General features: G+C 36.1%; 1 protein-coding gene across 1 annotated transcript in view; it reads right to left on the bottom strand.

The window, feature by feature from the left end:
• Nucleotides 1-15,745, bottom strand: part of pcdh15b (protocadherin-related 15b) — a 187,163-nt gene that overhangs the window by 141,631 nt on the left and 29,787 nt on the right. Inside the window, exons 5-6 of the mRNA XM_016287345.1 lie at nucleotides 2,201-2,361; nucleotides 1,044-1,199 (exon numbers count right to left, since the gene is read on the bottom strand). Of these exons, the coding sequence (XP_016142831.1) occupies nucleotides 1,044-1,199; nucleotides 2,201-2,361 (317 nt within the window). The remainder of the gene's footprint in view (nucleotides 1-1,043; nucleotides 1,200-2,200; nucleotides 2,362-15,745) is intronic.

Below are 15,745 nucleotides of genomic sequence, written 5' to 3' on the forward strand. Positions count from 1 at the left end.
TATTTTGGTTACACTTTACTTGAAGGGGTGTGCATAAGACTGACATTACACCTTCATAATCATGACATGACACCTTCATAATCATGACATGACACCTTCATAATCATGACATGACACCTTCATAATCATGACATGACACAGGTCATGAATGTGAAGGGTTTTTATGCATATTTATGACAACTGTCATTAAGTGTCATTCGCTCAGTTGTGTCATTTTTAATGCAAAGATGACATTGTTTGAGATGTCTTTGTTATGGGCTATGGTTAGGGGTAAGGGTAGGGATAGGGTTAGGTCAAATAATGTCATATTTGCATTAAAAATGACATAACTGAGCGAATGACACTTAATGACAGTTGTCATAAACATGCATAAAACCTCCTTCATATTCATGACATGTGTCATGTCATGATTATGAAGGTGTCATGTCAGTCTCATGCACACCCCTTCAAGTAAAGTGTTACCAACATTTTTAATTATTACAAACTTTTGACTGGTAGTGTATACTAGAATAAATGGGCTTTAACTGTTGTGATTTGTGAAGCAAAAATAATATAGCAAAATAGAGGGGCAGAGTATATAAAGAAAAGTATCAACCAAAATTGTGCATACCGGAATTTACGATACAGCCATAACTTATGGTGGAAAAACACAGAGAAGCTAAATAAGTCACAAAAGGGGACTGGCAGATTTATTCAGTGAGCTACAGCACTTCTGGGGTAATTACACAGCAGTCAAAGACAGAGAAACGTTAACAGCTAAATGCTTCAGCTCCAAAGCCCACAAGTGCAATTCATTTACCACAAAATAACCCCATCATCGGTAAACCATCACACTGGCACACTCCAATGATTGAATTTCCAATTACAGCTGGCAAGTGTTCAGTTTTAGCTAAACCAATTCACTTCAGCAAACTTCTAATGACGAGTGCTCCAGAATGCCGGTGACGTTGATGTTCTCCAGAAATTGTAGAAACGTAACTTGTGAAAAAGTCATTACAACTACAGAAGAAGAACAAAAGAGGGCCTGCTTAATACAAACTCACCTCATAAATCGCAACATAGTAGCGCGGCTGCTGAAAGCGTGGGGGGTTGTCATTTCGATCCCGTACGACTATCCGCACCTCGTGTAGGATCACCGTGCCAACAAGCTCATTAGTACACTGAACCTGCACCACAATGGAATGAATGTAGGAGGGAGGCTGAAAGACAAAAATAAAAGAAACAAATCGAGCAAGTTCATTTGCATGGTGTGCATTCAGCAGACCGACCGAAAAATGACCATTTGTTTGCAGTCCATTATGGAGCCCATTACAAAGTGTATGCTGTGAACAACAGATTTCCAAGCAAAAGAGAGGAACTTTTTTGTTTTATCATAGTTCTGATTGAACCAAAAGTAATGAATGGATAAAGAGGGTCTAAAACCACCAGTGGATTTTTTTTGTTACAAGTTACATAATCAGCATAACATTTTTAAAATTGTAAAAATTCTAAACAGGTTCATGTTTTATTACCACATTTAAAGGAACAGTTCACCTGAGAATGAAAAGCAGATATAGAGAAATTCAGCATTACATCACTTGCTCACCAACTTGCTCTGCAGTGAATGGGTGCCGTCAGAATGAGAGTCCAATCAGCTTATAAAAACATCACAATAATCCACAAGTAATCCACTCCACTCCAGTCCATCAATTAATGTCTTTCTGAAGCAAAAAGCTGCATGCTTTTTTTTTTTTTAAGAAACAAATCCATCAAGCCATTTTAACTTCGAATTATTGCTTCCGGCTAAAATGTGAGTCCTCTATTCATAATATTGCTTTCTCCAGTGAAAAAGTTGTCTGGAGAGAAATATGCACAGATCAAGAGAAAACAATCCAAAACTAAAATATGTTGGTAGATTTTGATGTGAGAGGACTGGTTTCATGTGGATTATTGTGATGTTTTTATCAGCTGTTTGGACTCTCATTCTGACGGCACCCATTCACTGCAGAGGATCCATTGGTGAGCAAGTGATGTAATGCTAAATTTCTCCAAATCTGTTCCGATGAAGAAACAAACTCATCTATATCTTGGATGGCCTGAGGGTGAGAATATTTTCAGCCAATTTTCATTTTTTGTGAACTATTCCTTTAAAGTTGGAGTGTGGTTTCGGCACCACTAGCATTCAATGGACTAGTATAGCATAATGAAGCCAAATAATTACATCTCGGTCCAGAACTCGTCCGGTGCTGTTGAGATACAGGCATTGCTTAACCGGGTCCAGAATGACCCAGTAGTCGTGGTTGTCCCGTAGAGATAAAGAGATGGTCCTGTCAGGGTCTTCTGCTCTCCCGTTTATCTGCATGTTCTCCACCAGAAGGGTTCCTGTGATAATAACAAACAAACACATTTATTTGCTCCCAGTTTTGATTTTAAAAAGCATTTGTGGCATTACCCTTTTCATTTCATTATATTATTAACTAAAGATGACCGACATCCACATTCATTTTATAGCTCTATACTCTTACTATTCTTTGATTAAAGAAGTACACTTTAGCATACAAAAAAAAGGGGAACTGAATGCAATGTTTTCAGATATTTCAGTGCATATTTACAAATTCATGAAAATAAATTATAGTTGAAATTTAAATTAAATGCAGCTAGATGAGAGTGATATTTTGGCCCACTTTATTAGGACTTTAGTACATCTTTGTATGTAATTACATAATTACTTCGATTGTCTTTAATATGTGGTTAGAGTGTATTTTTGGGAAACTAAATTTGACATTTAGGATAAATTAAAACATACTTTAATGTCATTTCTCTGAATGATAAAAGCGATCACATACACAGATCTAACTTATTCCAAAGCACACGGCAAACAAAAACTGTACAGCAGCATTCAGGTGTTGTAATGTGGGTTTAATGAGAGCTCTTCAACTGCAGCAAGTGATTTAAAGCAGCTGACAGCATAAGAATACATTGGGTGAGCTCCACCGACATTCAGTTCACCGCGTAGAGCACATCACACTCACTTCAGCCTTTCATTTCAAACGGCTATAGGACCTTATTAATTCAAACTAAATCCTACAGGAAATTCCACTCTAAGTAGTTGTTTAATATTGCTTGATATGCTTGGTTGTATTGTACAAAATTGTAAATTTTTATGCGACTACAACGCAGTCATTGTTTCCAAAGACACATAGAAGGGTCTACAAAGCACAAACCTTGAGCAATGGAAAATAAACTAATATGACCTCATAAGTCATTGTGTTCCTGCTGCTAACATTTGGAAAGATTTAATGTTGAACGGGCCAATGGATGCCTTCGATACACCTAGTTGTCGGACATTAAAGTCAAGCGGGATAGTTAATCATATGAGCAGCCATCTCAGGAGAGTCATCAGCCCCAATGATTACGAAGCATAAAACAGCCAGGAAACACAAGCTCGTTTTAAAGGACCAAGTACATCTAGATGTGTGAACACTGAAACGCTAGAGTGCTAACATAATTTCCTTTCCTCATGCTGCCAATAGAAAATGCTGTGCTAGTCCAAACAACAAAACTTGGTCTCCTGTAAGTTGCTTGGTGTACACTGGAGGACCTTTCTTTCAACTTTCATTCCACACCATTAATAAAATACTTAAATGCTGTTTTTTTTAATGTTTCTAATCACGGTAACACTTTATTTTAAGGTGTCCTTGTTACACATGTTACATGTACTTACTATTATAATAACAATTAATTATGCATAGTTGCATGCAAGTACCCCTTAGCCAAACCCAAATCCTAACCATATAGTAAGTAGCCTACATGTAGTTAATTAATATTACGCAGTACTTATATGTATAATTACACTGTAACAAGGACACCTTAAAATAAAGTGTAACCCTAATCACTTGCAATAACCTAAAATATAAATAACAAACTGTTAATTTCAAGTTGTTCAAGAACTTAACTGCAACATAATACATCATGAGTCAAACTGTTAAGTTGACCCTCGCTGACGTAAGCAAAGCGAGTGGTTGAAATCAAAGACAAACAAATGCCAAAAAAAAAAATAATAATAATACATTTGTGACTCTTTTAACAATGTGCGGTGAAATATCTGTAATATTCTGCACATTAAGGCATCAAAACAAATATATTATAAACAAAATCACGAGTCAAACAAAGTTCAAATTTGACAAAACAGTTTGTTATGCATTTGTATGCAATGTAAATGTACTAAATGCAACAATTTTATGCAAGAATGATATTTAAAACGCAATAATTCTGGTCATGTCTGCTCATTGTGAATCCAGGGTTGTTGTTTTTTGTTTGTTTGTTTTTATAAATAAATAAAGACATACAGTACATACTGTCAACAGGAATTAATAAAATAGAAATCTAAATTAATAAAAAAAACAAGAATCTAGCTTGAGAATATTACAATATATCCATACATACTAATTTAAACACACATATTACCCGTATACCCAGGAATTTTATTAAATCTAAAATACCACTTCCCTTTTTTCCAAAAAAACAATTTAAGCTAATAATAAAATAAAATAAAAAATCCCATCATCAATCCATTGTCAATAAATACCCACACATACATACTCATTTAAATGTACATATTATCCATATACCCAGGAAAAATATTAAATCTAATTTATATATATATATATATATGTTTTTTTTTTTTTATCTTTTGGGTATGAAGTTAATATATATTCTAAATGGGAATACATATATATATATATATATATATATATACACACATACATATACACAGTATATATATATTATTTAAAATTTTTCTCCACTGTGGCGGACAGTATGTTTCCTGTACACTTGAGTGGAAAAATACAAAAGAAAAATCCCCGTTTTTGACCACATACTAATGAAATTCCCCAGCATGCCAATACACTAAAAATGTGTTCTTCTCCAGCATGTTCTTATCTCCGTCTCAGCGTACACTTACAGCTCTTTCACACTCTTCCAGGTTGCTCGTAAGCGCTTCTCATCCCCCTCTCTCTAAAGCCATGTCTCTCAGCATGCGGCCAGATGGTTTTCTATGTCACACCGATGAGTGATGAACGCGTTCTTGCCGAGCGCCGGGACGATCTCAGGAAGCGGCACGCCATTCCCTCTCTAGGCTGTCTCAAACAGCGGTGCGCCCAGTCGTGGACATCCCTTGGCAGCTGGTTTGCAGCAGGCCGGGGCCCTTGCACGCTGGCAACACACCTGTGCAGGGCAAGCTGGGTGATACTTGGCAAAGCATGTTGAGTTCTCTGCTCACATGTCAATGTGCGTCTTCCTCCTTTCTTTCATTGTTCTCACTGTTCTCTCAACAGGGTTCCATCGCGTCCATCCAGCTCTATCATTCCTGGCCTGCCAAAGCAACTTCCCGTGTTCATCTGTACTGCAGTGGCGTAAAGAGACTCTCTGGGCACGGGAAATCTGACATCCTGTGAATGTTTTATCACTCACACAGATAACGGTATAAAAAAAGAAATATACTGCACATTTGCTCCCATTCCCTCAGTTGAGAGATCAAATGGTAGTTTTAACAGCTATTCTTGCTAAGCAGAGCTGGGCTGTTATCCTGATATGAAAGCCTATGAATATCATTATCATTATCATACTCCGGGCATAGGGGTGGTTTTAACATTGATATGGACGTTTAAAAATCAGTCAAACTATACAGGAAACTCAGTGTTTTAATCCGATTCACAGACTGATTCACAACTGACCAGTTTTTGGTTTTATATACAGTAAGTAGTATTTGACCACTATCTTATTTATTAAATCAAAATTTCCAAATAGTACACTTTACTTAATTTAAAAAAGTTAGTGTTACATTTTCACAATACAAATGTATTTAATGAATTAAGCACAACACAATACTTATAAATATTTATGTTACAAATAGTCTCATTAGTCTGCAATCTAATTGTTTAAATATATATATATTTACATATTCCATAATTCATCAATACATGTTCCATACCATCCAAACCCAAATCAAGACCAGTCTTAAAGTTAATTCCAAGTTAAAGTTGTCTTTCTTTGGTATGGCTGTAAGAGGATAATGGTATCTATTGAGGTCAGAATCAATTATCAACTGACCCTTTTTCCTTTTTAGAACAGATGACATTCATCAGCACTATATTGTGTTTATGTAGGACAATATGATATCTCAGCTAGAAAAATTAAATACAATGTGAATTTTGCTCATGCACTTACATTTAAAATTTTGAAATAGCAGCATGTGCATTTACTTATTTTTTTATAAATGATACATTTGTTATGAGATAATAATCCTTTCAATGAGGGATGTTTATGGCAGTGTAGTAGATTTTTCTGTGTGAATTTCCACTAGACAAAATTAAAGATGAAGATCAACTATGCTCAGTGTATGTTCTGTACAGTAACTCTTCAAAAATGTAACAGAATTCACAATGCTGACAGAAAAGTTTACAACACTGCTGAATTGTGAGGTAAAAAAAAGGAATACCATAAAAGTAGAAATAATTCAAAAATCAGGCCAGCATCAGTTGCTATTGCTCATAAATATAACTTCACTAGCTCATTCATGTGATTGGAACTGCTTTTAAACCATTTATATTTCAGCTCCACATGAAGGCCGAATGTGTATTAAGCTTATGTGCATTAATGTGTATTAGACAACGTTTGTGCTACGAATTTGTACAATATCCCAAATTGTGTGGCTTGTTAAGGAAAGGTGTATCATTACATATCTAAACAGTCAAAAAAAAAAATAATAATAATAAAAACATTGAATGATTCATTGCACTAGCACGAACACAAAAAAATCTAGCTTTAAAACTTATTTTAGCCCATATTCATGCCCATTATGGTGCTATTTCTGTTCCTACTGAGGTATTTGAATTCCAAACATATAAAGAATTGATAATACAAAGAATTGGCATATAAATATTGTAACGCTTGTCTATTACCAATATACTGTTTGTGAAGCATCCATAAGATTCAGCACAGTAGGGCAGATAAACATGTATGCAAGAATGCTGTCTGAATCTAGAGTTGGTTGTGACTCAACTAAACCTGTCATAACAGTCAAGATCAAAGACATACTAAACCATCTCCAAAGCTGTGCATCCTAACAAAGCTGCGCAGCACTGCTCTTCCAATTCCCAACTTATAACAAAAACATGATTCTCATAACAGAGAATTCATATTGTGTTTGTACTTCCCTAACCTCTTGAGTTGTGACTGCAAGGCTACATTTCTGAAACAGTAGTAAGCTGACACATTTGTCTTTTTGTGGAATAAAACAAGGGGGAAAAAAACGCATCCTCCACTTCTTTGCTGGGATGTGAAGTGGAGAAGATGCTAAATAGCCTCGACCCCCAGAGGCAGACTTCTGTTACCCAGTGTGCTAAAAAAAAACGAAAACAAAAAAAAACTGTGTGCTGTTTCTCATTTGGCTCAGTCCTCAAATGTCTCACACACACACACACAACAAAAAAGGGGAAAAATTATATTGATCACATTTTAACCTAACCCATGAGAATATGTTATATGGGAAATCCTAAGGGAAACAAACCAGGTTAGATTTTTAAAGTGAAATGCATCAGTCTGGTGCAGTTATTATTATTATTATTATTATTATTAAAATAGAAATATATTATTGTGATGCAACTGCACTGTAAAATAAATGTAAATGAAAAATGAATATTTCATAATATATGAATTACTTTGATAGAAAAAAATACAATAGATGTTTCTTAATTTCTTCACTTGTAAGCATTAAAGTTTGAAGTCTACATAAATTAAACTGTGGAGTGAATATAATGTAATATAATATACCTTTGTTGACAGAACAAAAGTTATAAGAGTTTGGCTTGGCATGACAAATCACTGAATTCAATTTGCAATGAGTTTCCACCAGCTCTTTTTCTAACATGCACAATCAAATACCTGCCTGTTTACTCCACCATAGTAATATATTATACATCTAAAACTCCCTTTCGCACAATGCTAGAGCCAGATATATTGACTTATGGAACAATTTCCCTGTGACCACACCGGCTCACCTATGCCAACAACAGGCTTTATCCTCTAAACCATGCAAGCAAGTCTTCAAGAGTTGTTTACCTCTACCGTCACTTCAAATCAGACCGAGAGCCTCTGTAACCCAAGACCAAAAAAGATCTCACCTGAAAATTGCATAATAGCTGTAGCTTCAGATGCCTCTCAGACTGCAAATGTTACATAACTGTGCATATAACAAATGTGTAGTGGAGAAACAAGTTGAAATGTAAGATAATCAAGGCTGGGAAACACTGATCTACACTTTGCATTGACTAATCAATATATTTCTGGTCAAACAGTACATTTCTGGTCAAATAGTCAACTAGTAAGAATGTGAGGCCATGCAAACTCTAGTGTTTGGTGGATGTCAGTGATGAAGTGATTTTGGGAAGGACTCTAGCTGCTGAGATGGGCTTATTTCCCCTATAAACCTATAAATGGCCTGCCGGGTTGTCGTTAGAAGAGATGGATGTGGGGAAGGTGGTCTGGTGCCAAACCATGATCCACACTGGCGGGAAACACCCCTAGCTGGGACTAGGGCTGAAACGATGCATCAGCGTAATCGAAAATATGTCAATTTGCAAGGAATGCATCAATGCATTTTCAAGACTTACAACCAAATTCTAGTCAAACCTGGATGTATGAACAAAACTACAATGAACAGTTAGTTGTCTGTCCTGTGTTAATCATGAGAGGTTTAGTTTACTCAAAGAGATGGAGAAATGAGTCGCGTTCATCCAAATATCCACTGGAGCTGTTATTGGTGCGAGACATGTGGCTTAGAATATTCTGCACATGGTTACAAAGCAATTATTTAAAAGATCTGATGGATAAACTAGCACCTTCATTGGATTCATTTATTTAATAACGCACCGTCAATTGTGATAAAACTTCCCAGCATTATAGACATTTTTGATATGGTTACACTGTGGTTACCCGAGTTAGAATACAGTTGTGACTGCATCTGTTCATTCATTCAGATATGTATTCAAGCAGCTGTTTCAATCTGCAGAATGAACAAAACATTTTAAGTCTTACACCAGTAAGCAAATGCTGTTGTCAATCCCAAAGACTGACTGTGAACTCAGCCATCATGGACATTTGTATTACTGATAGATGACTTTTAATTATTGGCACTTTATTCTTTAATGTTGGGATTTGTAAAGTAATGGAAAGTAACTAATCGAAAAATGAATCGCAGAAGTTGTGGTTCTTATTTATTGGTAGGTTACCTAAAGGATTATTCGACTAATAATCAATTAACGAGAAAAACAATTGAAAAATGTGTTGACTAATTGAAAAATGATCATTAGTTAGTTGTAGCCCTAGCTGGGATTGAACACAGGTTCACGTCTGAACCTTGAGAAAGCATCTCTCCAACTGTTGCCCTTGACCAAGTCGAGCACCCAAACGGACAAAGCCAGTGAAGACCAGTGTTGGGGGTAACGCATTACAAGTAACTTGAGTTATGCAACCAGATTACTTGTTTAGTGTTTACATTAGCCAGAAACAGAACTTTTTTAATTAAAAACAAAGGCCCAGCCCAGATTTAACACTAGAACTTACGGAATTCTTTAACTACTAGAATGGCCATAGCGGTCATTCTGACCGTTCATAGACTGAACTGAATGCCATTTTTGTCATATGATATTTACATTCGAAGCTTCTTTGAGTTTTTACAATGAAGCTTTGAATGTCTGTTTTCATATTTTATGACATCATCACCCTTAAAAATACGATATTTTTTTGTAATATTTAATTGTGTAAGAGCTAAGTAGACCGCTCCCGAATGTGCACGTCTTGCTTTGTGTCCGGCAAGAGGGAGAAAAAAAGTTTTTCACCGCAGTGAAACTGTTGTATTTGAAAGTCTAAATGCCAACAAATATGACCTGAAGCATGTTGTGAATTCTTTTTTTCAATACATTTTTACTTTTGTACTTTACAACTGTTTGGATCAGATGAATTGGAAACAATTATATGCAGCCACCACTGGAATCATGATCCATGAATAAATGTATCTGTATTGATAGTATAGGTAGGCCTAATAATAAACATAGTCACTGTCGCTAAAAATAAATGCCTAATTAGTTTGTTTTATTCCACAATATCAGTCTTGTCGGGGCTAAAATTTATTACATTTAAAATTTAAAAACGGTCAAAATGACTGCCTTGGTAGTTCTAGTGTTAGCATGTAACGCAAAAGTAACGCAACACATTACTTTCCATAAAATTAACTAATTAGGGAGTAAAGCAATATTGTAATGCATTACTTTTTTAAAGTAACTTTCTTCAACACTGGTGAAGACCTCAAGACAAGACAATCTTGGGCAGTTCAGTAGGTCTCAGTTTCAAATACTGAAATGGATGCTGCTCCTAACTCAAAGAATGAGGACAAAACTAATAACTCAGATCAAAAGCAGCCTACTAATTGACAGATCTGGCAAATTACGAGGCAAATCTAATCATCAAGCAAGGGTCACTTTGGTCAGTTTTGTGGCTCTAATTGGACGCAGAGAGGATGATCAGAGAGCACACGGGACATTTAACAAGAGCCAGAGGAGAACATGGTCAGATGAAGATGATGAGTTGATGCAAGGCATGCTGAATTTTGGGATATAGATGGATGCCCTTCAACCCTTTATCCTTGCAGTCAGGTCAGGTCAGTTTACTCCCCAAAAGCCGCCAACAAACCCACTTCTAGCCTGTCAAGATCAAAGACATACTAAACCATCTCCAAAGCTGTGCATCCTAACAAAGCTGCGCAGCACTGCTCTTCCAATTCCCAACTTATAACAAAAACATGATTCTCATAACAGAGAATTCATATTGTGTTTGTACTTCCCTAACCTCTTGAGTTGTGACTGCAAGGCTACATTTCTGAAACAGTAGTAAGCTGACACATTTGTCTTTTTGTGGAATAAAACAAGGGGGAAAAAAACGCATCCTCCACTTCTTTGCTGGGATGTGAAGTGGAGAAGATGCTAAATAGCCTCGACCCCCAGAGGCAGACTTCTGTTACCCAGTGTGCTAAAAAAAAACGAAAACAAAAAAAAACTGTGTGCTGTTTCTCATTTGGCTCAGTCCTCAAATGTCTCACACACACACACACAACAAAAAAGGGGAAAAATTATATTGATCACATTTTAACCTAACCCATGAGAATATGTTATATGGGAAATCCTAAGGGAAACAAACCAGGTTAGATTTTTAAAGTGAAATGCATCAGTCTGGTGCAGTTATTATTATTATTATTATTATTATTAAAATAGAAATATATTATTGTGATGCAACTGCACTGTAAAATAAATGTAAATGAAAAATGAATATTTCATAATATATGAATTACTTTGATAGAAAAAAATACAATAGATGTTTCTTAATTTCTTCACTTGTAAGCATTAAAGTTTGAAGTCTACATAAATTAAACTGTGGAGTGAATATAATGTAATATAATATACCTTTGTTGACAGAACAAAAGTTATAAGAGTTTGGCTTGGCATGACAAATCACTGAATTCAATTTGCAATGAGTTTCCACCAGCTCTTTTTCTAACATGCACAATCAAATACCTGCCTGTTTACTCCACCATAGTAATATATTATACATCTAAAACTCCCTTTCGCACAATGCTAGAGCCAGATATATTGACTTATGGAACAATTTCCCTGTGACCACACCGGCTCACCTATGCCAACAACAGGCTTTATCCTCTAAACCATGCAAGCAAGTCTTCAAGAGTTGTTTACCTCTACCGTCACTTCAAATCAGACCGAGAGCCTCTGTAACCCAAGACCAAAAAAGATCTCACCTGAAAATTGCATAATAGCTGTAGCTTCAGATGCCTCTCAGACTGCAAATGTTACATAACTGTGCATATAACAAATGTGTAGTGGAGAAACAAGTTGAAATGTAAGATAATCAAGGCTGGGAAACACTGATCTACACTTTGCATTGACTAATCAATATATTTCTGGTCAAACAGTACATTTCTGGTCAAATAGTCAACTAGTAAGAATGTGAGGCCATGCAAACTCTAGTGTTTGGTGGATGTCAGTGATGAAGTGATTTTGGGAAGGACTCTAGCTGCTGAGATGGGCTTATTTCCCCTATAAACCTATAAATGGCCTGCCGGGTTGTCGTTAGAAGAGATGGATGTGGGGAAGGTGGTCTGGTGCCAAACCATGATCCACACTGGCGGGAAACACCCCTAGCTGGGACTAGGGCTGAAACGATGCATCAGCGTAATCGAAAATATGTCAATTTGCAAGGAATGCATCAATGCATTTTCAAGACTTACAACCAAATTCTAGTCAAACCTGGATGTATGAACAAAACTACAATGAACAGTTAGTTGTCTGTCCTGTGTTAATCATGAGAGGTTTAGTTTACTCAAAGAGATGGAGAAATGAGTCGCGTTCATCCAAATATCCACTGGAGCTGTTATTGGTGCGAGACATGTGGCTTAGAATATTCTGCACATGGTTACAAAGCAATTATTTAAAAGATCTGATGGATAAACTAGCACCTTCATTGGATTCATTTATTTAATAACGCACCGTCAATTGTGATAAAACTTCCCAGCATTATAGACATTTTTGATATGGTTACACTGTGGTTACCCGAGTTAGAATACAGTTGTGACTGCATCTGTTCATTCATTCAGATATGTATTCAAGCAGCTGTTTCAATCTGCAGAATGAACAAAACATTTTAAGTCTTACACCAGTAAGCAAATGCTGTTGTCAATCCCAAAGACTGACTGTGAACTCAGCCATCATGGACATTTGTATTACTGATAGATGACTTTTAATTATTGGCACTTTATTCTTTAATGTTGGGATTTGTAAAGTAATGGAAAGTAACTAATCGAAAAATGAATCGCAGAAGTTGTGGTTCTTATTTATTGGTAGGTTACCTAAAGGATTATTCGACTAATAATCAATTAACGAGAAAAACAATTGAAAAATGTGTTGACTAATTGAAAAATGATCATTAGTTAGTTGTAGCCCTAGCTGGGATTGAACACAGGTTCACGTCTGAACCTTGAGAAAGCATCTCTCCAACTGTTGCCCTTGACCAAGTCGAGCACCCAAACGGACAAAGCCAGTGAAGACCAGTGTTGGGGGTAACGCATTACAAGTAACTTGAGTTATGCAACCAGATTACTTGTTTAGTGTTTACATTAGCCAGAAACAGAACTTTTTTAATTAAAAACAAAGGCCCAGCCCAGATTTAACACTAGAACTTACGGAATTCTTTAACTACTAGAATGGCCATAGCGGTCATTCTGACCGTTCATAGACTGAACTGAATGCCATTTTTGTCATATGATATTTACATTCGAAGCTTCTTTGAGTTTTTACAATGAAGCTTTGAATGTCTGTTTTCATATTTTATGACATCATCACCCTTAAAAATACGATATTTTTTTGTAATATTTAATTGTGTAAGAGCTAAGTAGACCGCTCCCGAATGTGCACGTCTTGCTTTGTGTCCGGCAAGAGGGAGAAAAAAAGTTTTTCACCGCAGTGAAACTGTTGTATTTGAAAGTCTAAATGCCAACAAATATGACCTGAAGCATGTTGTGAATTCTTTTTTTCAATACATTTTTACTTTTGTACTTTACAACTGTTTGGATCAGATGAATTGGAAACAATTATATGCAGCCACCACTGGAATCATGATCCATGAATAAATGTATCTGTATTGATAGTATAGGTAGGCCTAATAATAAACATAGTCACTGTCGCTAAAAATAAATGCCTAATTAGTTTGTTTTATTCCACAATATCAGTCTTGTCGGGGCTAAAATTTGCCTATATGCTTTAGCTATAGCATTACACTAGCATAAAAATAATAATAGCCATTATTATTATTATGGCTATTTTGTCATAACATTGAAGTAGGCTATTATTGATAACAGCCAAGCTATAGTCTTCCAGCCTAGCATACATGGAACCATGGCAGATTGAATGACAGCAGTTGTTGTATTGGAGGTGTCCACTCAGCTTTTTACGAACAGGAATTTTAGCTTAGCAATAGAATACAAAAACAACTAGAACAAAAGTTGCTAGGCAACAGTGACGTGCATCTTCAACCACGGGAAAAAAGTCGCAATAGCAGAAATTATACGCCTTCTGTAATGCGAACGGTCAATTTGACCGCTTTGGCCATTCAAGGTAGAAATACTCAGAACTCGTTTGTGTTTTGTAATTTTAATAAAATAATGTTATAATAAAATATACACACACACATTTAGGAAAAGTCAGGGTTTTATAGTTATATGGGTTTTATTTCAACAAAGTTATTACATTTAAAATTTAAAAACGGTCAAAATGACTGCCTTGGTAGTTCTAGTGTTAGCATGTAACGCAAAAGTAACGCAACACATTACTTTCCATAAAATTAACAAATTAGGGAGTAAAGCAATATTGTAATGCATTACTTTTTTAAAGTAACTTTCTTCAACACTGGTGAAGACCTCAAGACAAGACAATCTTGGGCAGTTCAGTAGGTCTCAGTTTCAAATACTGAAATGGATGCTGCACCTAACTCAAAGAATGAGGACAAAACTAATAACTCAGATCAAAAGCAGCCTACTAATTGACAGATCTGGCAAATTACGAGGCAAATCTAATCATCAAGCAAGGGTCACTTTGGTCAGTTTTGTGGCTCTAATTGGACGCAGAGAGGATGATCAGAGAGCACACGGGACATTTAACAAGAGCCAGAGGAGAACATGGTCAGATGAAGATGATGAGTTGATGCAAGGCATGCTGAATTTTGGGATATAGATGGATGCCCTTCAACCCTTTATCCTTGCAGTCAGGTCAGGTCAGTTTACTCCCCAAAAGCCGCCAACAAACCCACTTCTAGCCTGACACCAAAACTCACTTTTTCCAGCTTATCTTGCCTAGATCAATAGTTTTGCCACCCAACCGTCACTCAAACGTAGCCATAATTACTCACCAATCCAAGCTTTCCACCTTTGTCTTCTCCACTATTGTGGACACTCAAAGGGAACGTCAATGCTAAACCAGGTTTGGCTTGGTCACCATTGAGCCAGCAACTTCATCGAGGTCTAACAGTTAATCTATCCTGCAACCAATGTGGTAACCTCCAGCGTGCATTCGATCAACATCAGGGTCCCCCAATACCTAACATTCACTGTACAAAGAGGAGCACAAGAACAATACTGAGGTGCTAATATAATAATGATCAGCGTGTAATAGTCTTCAATGCCTTACAGGAGTAAATAATGGTGAAAGGCTCTTGATGTAATTGTTTCTTTTTTCAATAAAATTATTTTCAGTATCATAACTCCAGCCATTTGAAGAAATTTTTGAGACAAGTGCTAAATGAAATCATGCTTGAGGTTACATGTTGATTTTTTTCCCTACCACTGCATTTTTCAGCAGTGAAAACGGGCATTCCAGATTATGCGTATCTTGATTGAAATGCAGTAGCATGTGAGTAGTTTTATACACAATTCACAGATATTTCATTCATAAATGAGTACTATCAAAGCAACAACCTGAGAGATGATTATAATAGTGCTTGAAATCTCACAGGCTAAAATGAGTCATGCTTAGGTGTAATACATGCAAATTCAATATTTAAAACTCAAACTGACTTTCACCCACACTATTTGATATTGAATTTGTTCCGGCTTATTTCCGGATTACTTTATTTAAATATATATATA

The sequence above is a fragment of the Sinocyclocheilus grahami genome, unplaced genomic scaffold, assembly GCF_001515645.1.
Source record: "Sinocyclocheilus grahami isolate Dianchi unplaced genomic scaffold, SAMN03320097.WGS_v1.1 scaffold221.1, whole genome shotgun sequence".
Taxonomy (NCBI): Eukaryota; Metazoa; Chordata; class Actinopteri; order Cypriniformes; family Cyprinidae; genus Sinocyclocheilus; species Sinocyclocheilus grahami.